Consider the following 6,349-nt stretch of genomic DNA (forward strand, 5'->3'; position numbering starts at 1 on the left):
GGATCTTCTGGAAATGGAAGTTTCCTTAGTTTGTCTCTTTAGAAGAAAAAAAAAAAAAAAAAAAAAAGGTTATAAATCATGGCAACTAACATTAGAGGTCAATAATGGTAGAAATGTTTTTACATTTTGCAATATAAACAACTTACTATTTCATCTAATTGAAATAAAAATTTACCTACCCAAGTGAGGTTATAGATCTTCATCAAAATTTCTTACATATGTGATCATCTACTTATATTGCGACTTGGGTTAATTAAGTATCAAGCAAGAAAGTGATAACCTTACAAAGTCTTCAAGTGGTAGCCTTTAAGAATGCGGAGAGCCAACTTTCCTTCCCTGCAACAATTTCTTCGGAGTATTTGATTTTTAATTCTTTATATGTTTGGAGACTACATCTTATTTACAAGTTATATCTAAAAAATTTAGCTATAATGTCCAATAGAAATGTTTGTATCCAATTAATGTATCAATCACCTATTTGTCTAGCTGATAAATTCATTGTATGTATACAAGTATTCTATTTTCTTTTATTTATATATCCTAACCAGCAGTTAATTGGTATTTTATATATGGATTATATATGTAGTACAACTTTGTACCCAATTAAATCTCCCCATTAATGGGGAAAATCTTGCATATGCTTGAATGATAAACATTCTATTCATGTATCCTTATATATGATTGTTGATTTTAAAACTAGATACAAATCTACCAAGTTGTTATGGTACTAATATACAAATGGTACGATACATCTAAAAATTTTTGGAAGGCGGAAGCGTGAAATGAGATATTGCCACCATTATTATCATAAGCAACAAAAGAGGAAATGGACGTTGGAGAGGTTTGAATGCTGGTCATGACAAATATAAGCACAAACAATATAAGGACAAGAATAGATAAGAAACCGGATGCATGTTTTCTGCAATACTTTGGTTGTAATGGGCAGACAGAAAACTTTGATGCATACACGTAGAGCTCTTGTCGGTATATTAAAAAGCTTTGTACATTGGGGTCCATGGAGACCGAACAAGAGGGTCCATTTTTAACCTACTCTTCGGGAAGTTTATTGATCAATCAGGGATGTGATGAGAGGATTAATGATATCATCAAGTTTTTTGGAGTTTTGTTCAAATTGGCCTCACCACTACAACTACAGTACATGCTTTTACTATTCTTTCAAACTAGATAAAAAGAAATCGCTATACTCATATTTTCCTCAAGTTAATTCCATTGCGGATACTTTTACATTATTGAGGTTTGAAAAAATGCTGCTCTTGAAAATTCATTTGTTTTAAATCAAATTTTGATAAGGCTAGCTCATGATTATGTCTTTCTCGATAAAGTTATCATAATTTCTTTCCCTTTGATAAGATGTTGTGGTTTGCTCAAAGAAATAAATTAAAGTACATTAAAAGAAGAGAGTAATTTACTAGTGTGTATTTTTTTTTTATTACCTGTTATTCCTATAAATATTGGTCAAAGTAATTTACAAGCTTTTTTGGCATAGTGATTGATCTTACTCTCCCTCACTGTTATACTGAACAAAATATGTCAACAAGAAGTTGGTTTGGCGATATTAAGTGTAAAGTTTCAATAATGGATGATGATAACTAAAATTAACTCTAAAAAGTTGCAAAAAAATTTATATGCAGCCATCTCATCACCTTCATTGGCTCTTCAACCATCAGACAAGTTTACGGGGTGGCAACCATTACAAGAAGAAATTAAAGCAAACCCATTCCTATGCCTTGAAATAATACTGAAAACTCCACAAAACAACAAAACGCATTCACAACTTGCTTGCCAAATCATAACCCACATTACTAATTAAGTAATTATCATCACTCTACATATAGGACAAAGTCATCTTTTAATATGCAAATTTGTATTAGATATCATTCATTATAGTTTCAAAGATTTATTTAAATCTAGCTCATCCACTACTTAACTTTTCCAAAAAGCAACATTAGGCAGGCCTACTTGCTTATGGAAGTAGGGTTTCCTTTAAGTTGACCTGAGACAGCATCTTTTAGTTTTGTAATGGTATAAATTTAGGGTTTTCATCACATTTGATGTACTTGAGACAACTTTCATAATTTCTGTAGTGTCCATTAAGATATATAATTCTCTCAATCATTTCCTAAGTAATGGATTTGCAGATAACCTTGAAGGAGACTGTAACTGTGAGGCCATGTGAACAATCCAATACACAAACTATTGATCTCTCTGGTCTCGACAGGATGTCTCCAGCAATTCTCTACATGATCTTTTTTTTTAAGTCTCAGTTGAAAAAAGAAATTGATCATGTTGAGAGAGCCAAAAAAGCTCTCCAAAAGGTGTTGAGTCAATGGTATCCGGCTGCAGGGAGATTTAAATTCCATGGGACTACAGGGAAGCTAGAGATTGATTGCAACGATGAAGGCGTCGCCATGGTCACTGCTTTGACTAAGTCCAGGCTTGAAGAGCTTGGTTGCTTGCATGAATATAAACCTTGCTATGAAAAGCTAGTTCCTAAACTTCCTGAAGCAAATGATATATCAGAAAACCCCCTGGTTGTTGTGCAGGTTTGTATTTTTCATGAAATAAGAACCCTACATATATTTTATTTCTCTTCTCCATTTAAAGTTTATATTCTCTTCACAGGCTTACTTGATCATTGCTGGTGGTAGGGGAGATTTTAAAGTTTTTCTTTAAGGGTTAAGAGAGATTTAGTTTTCAAAATCATCAATCATCGATCAATTTGCAAAGTTTGCACTTGTAATTCTAGAGGTTTAATTTTATTCAAGAGATATCAGCAAACACAAGAATTTTTAATTTCTTGATTTCATAATCTCTTAATTTTTTTTGTCATCTAAATAGGTGCTAGGGCATCTCTGTTTCACAAACAGTTAGCTTAATTTACTCATGAATAATAAAACCCTAACCCGAGACCTAAACCTATATAGATTTTATTTGTTGTATTCATTAAACGTTGAAAGCCTCTTATATATTTTGGAAGATCACTTCATAGTAGTAACCTGCTAACCTTAAACCATGAATAAAAATCTAGTTTATCTTGTCTTACATAACCTTAAACCATGAATAAAAATCTAGTTTATCTTGTCTTACATAATACTTAACTTTCATGAATGTTCGTCAAGATTCGATAACCCGAAATTACTAATCCAGTTTAGCTTTCTCTTATTAGCAGGATTACTGCACCATTTTTCTTTTATTGAATTCAACTTACACGAGATAGACTAAAAAATTAAAAGGAAATTGTGATGATTGATTGGTTAACAACTGCAGACGCCCTCTATCATTTCCTTGAATTGGTTTGATTACACTTGTAAAACCCCTTTAAGAACCCCAGATGGAAAATTGAAAGGAGAGGTTATTTTTACTTCTTTTTCTTCAAACTGAGTAAATATAAATGGTATGTAGTGTTATTTTAATTTTGCTTAAGAGAATACACATGGCATTCCCTCTTCTCTATCTTTCTGCTTTCATTCTTTTATTTTTTCTGTATTTCTCCGTTGCCCTAATTATTTTTTTCTTTTCTTTTTCTAATTCAAGTTGCAAAACACAAAGGGTTGTACAACGGATTAATCTTCTCAAATATCGGTGGAAGAACATTCAAATGTATTTTTTTACGATTTCAAGATACCTAATCAGTTGATAGACATTTTCACCTCTTTTGCAGATGACAAAGTTTGCTTGTGGAGGGATTTCAATAGGTATTGGAGGCAGCCATGCTTTGTTCGATGGCGTCGGCGCGTTCAACTTTCTAGCAGCTTGGGCTAACACATCAAAAGGGAAAGATGATTCCAACCTTGTTGCGCCCAACCATTCAAGAGCTGCCCTTCTACAAGCCATCTATTCTCCGAATTCAAGCCCTAAAACTTCTTCAATATATGAACAAGAACACATTGCAGCTATTCAAGATCTCTATGGCATACCTATGGAAGCCATGGCCTCCGATGACCGATGCTGGGAAACGGCGCTATCAAAATTTGGGCAGATTGAGCCTCAAGGTGAGCTTGCACTTGTTACACTTAGTGTGCAGAAGGAAGTTGTAGAGAGATTGAAAGTGCTGGCTACTAAGGAAAGTGGCAAACTCTCTAAGTGCTCCACATTTGATATTTTATGCGCACATGTATGGAAGGTAAGTATTTGTTATTGCATATTTTATTGTAATTTTGTGGTTGTGTCGTGATTGCAAAAAAAGAAAATTAATTTTGATTCGATAACTAATTAATTCATAACTGAACTCCCCTGGACCACTATTAGTCTTCTGATTTTTATAAAATCCAACTTCACTGACCGAGAATAAAGTGAAGTTTTTATATGTTAACGAACTCAGATTGCTCCGAATATACAATCTGCCAATTTGTTGTTTATTTGCTTCTTTAGTTTGTTTTATAATTAATATAATTTGCTTTATATTAATTATAAAACAAACTAAAGAAGAGTACTCTTACCAGATTTTTGGTGTAAAGGAAAAAGAAAACAAATATATTTCACTAATCTCCCCTGAGCTATTTTTCAAATTATTCACTTAACCATCGTAAATTTAAAAAGTTGATGTCAAATTATTGAGTTTTTTCAAATTTTTGCTGACCTTTCTTATAATACAATAACATGTCAACGGAAATAAGTGATATTTCCTCAAAAGAATTGCTCATAAATTATGTAATACATTCATAGGACATCTACTATGACTAACATGATCATTTTATATATATCTTGAGTCTTCCCTTTTAAAATACTGATGAACTAAAAGTGGTATACTAATGGCTGATGCTGACATTCTGAACATAAAGGCAAGAGTGACTGCTCTCAAGCTACATCCCGATACAAAAATATGTTTGCAATTCCCAGTGGATTCAAGAAGCCGGTTCCATCCCCCTCTTGGTAAAAACTTTAGTGGCAATGCCATTGTCCTTGCCTCAGTGTCATGTTTGGTGAGAGAGCTATTAGAAGAACCTCTAAATTACACAATCCAAAGAATTCAAGCTGCGAAAGGTGTTATCACGGACGAATATATCAAATTATATGCGAAGGCTCTTGAGACCTCTGATAAGTTTTTACCCTCCATGAGAGAGCTGACAATAGTAACTGATTGGTTAAAGTTCCCATTGCATGCCCTTGATTTTGGATGGGGAAGAGTTTCAACTGCAGCTCTCTTGGCAACTCCTGTTCCTGAAACTGCATTTCTAATGCCAAATCTTGAAGAATCAGGAGGGTTCCTGGTTCGAATCGGTATCAAAAGACAATATGTGCAGAATCTCCTCAGCAAATTCAATGACTTCAACTACACATCAAACAGCAGCTCTTCTTCCACCTATAATTGATGAATAATCCTACTCATACAACATTTTTTCATACAACATTATGTGGCAAAAGATGATTAGGTGTAAGTTTAATTTTAATTTAAAATCAATCGATCATATTTTGCCATATAATATTATATGAAAAATGTTATATATGTAGTACTACTTATAATTGATATCATCGATATTTTGGTAAGTCTTCACTTGATGTTGCATGCATGTCCATATTGTAAGATAGGATAAGAATAATGTTTGATGTAAGATATAGACTGTCCCCTTCTTGTTGATATCATTGTAAGATATATGTGTGAGCTTTTATGAAAAAAAGTGTTGATGTTTTGAATTTGAGATTATTTATGCGATGGTCTTGTTCTTCTAGGGATATGTCACATATTGTAAACATAAATGTGATTGAATTTTGACTATTATATTATCCTTATATAGAGTTATTTATGCCAAATAAATATACAGCTCATAGATTGATTATGATGTTAAAACACGCGAAAATTAGGGTACTTAGCTGGCTTCCTATAGCTAAAGATTTATAAATCCATGGAAATTAAGGTATAAAACGTTTAGAAACTACTTTATAATTACATATCCAATGATAAGCCTTGGATGGAGCAATTGTAACAAATTTAACAACTTAATAAGCATATTTGGATTTGTGTGCAAGAGTTCTTTGCTTGTGTATCTGTTGGATAAATGACAAAGTGCCAAAGTTATTGAAGGAAACGCTGTCGTTTAGCTCAAATATGAACACCCAAAACACTGCTGTTTAGAGTGTTAAAGTCTACTGAATTGAGTATATGTAAAAACAGTAGCACTCTTTCTTTGTTATTAACGAAAGTTCAATAAAGAGATTTGTGCTTTCTCTGTTCTTACTCTCTCTCTATTTTTCAGTTCTCTATTTTCAGTTGCAATCACACATGGTATCAGAGCCGTGACTTGCGTCAATGGCGAATTTTGGAAAATCTTATGATGTGCTCAACGACTCAAACGAGATGTTGAAGCAATAACCAAATCGAGCTACTCCA

General features: G+C 33.0%; 1 protein-coding gene across 1 annotated transcript; it reads left to right on the forward strand.

Moving 5' to 3' along the window:
- The first annotated feature begins 2,094 nt into the window (after nucleotides 1-2,094).
- LOC116125377 (brassinosteroid-related acyltransferase 1-like) lies at nucleotides 2,095-5,453 on the forward strand. The gene is made up of 3 exons (XM_031411119.1): nucleotides 2,095-2,564; nucleotides 3,683-4,144; nucleotides 4,803-5,453. Exons 1-3 carry the CDS (start codon nucleotides 2,148-2,150, stop codon nucleotides 5,331-5,333), a joined length of 1,410 nt encoding a protein of 469 aa, XP_031266979.1. The 5' UTR covers nucleotides 2,095-2,147; the 3' UTR covers nucleotides 5,334-5,453.
- Nucleotides 5,454-6,349: the final 896 nt, after the last annotated feature.

The sequence above is a fragment of the Pistacia vera genome, unplaced genomic scaffold, assembly GCF_008641045.1.
Source record: "Pistacia vera cultivar Batoury unplaced genomic scaffold, PisVer_v2 Contig163, whole genome shotgun sequence".
NCBI classification, from domain to species: domain Eukaryota; kingdom Viridiplantae; phylum Streptophyta; class Magnoliopsida; order Sapindales; family Anacardiaceae; genus Pistacia; species Pistacia vera.

What these genes read in the sequence shown, in the direction of transcription:
- LOC116125377 (XM_031411119.1), top strand. Translation starts at nt 2,148, where the DNA reads ATGGATTTGCAGATAACCTTGAAGGAGACTGTAACTGTGAGGCCATGT. An exon ending in ACCCCCTGGTTGTTGTGCAG is followed by an intron (nt 2,565 to 3,682) that starts GTTTGTATTTTT and finishes CCTCTTTTGCAG; the next exon opens with ATGACAAAGTTTGCTTGTGG. An exon ending in TATGCGCACATGTATGGAAG is followed by an intron (nt 4,145 to 4,802) that starts GTAAGTATTTGT and finishes CTGAACATAAAG; the next exon opens with GCAAGAGTGACTGCTCTCAA.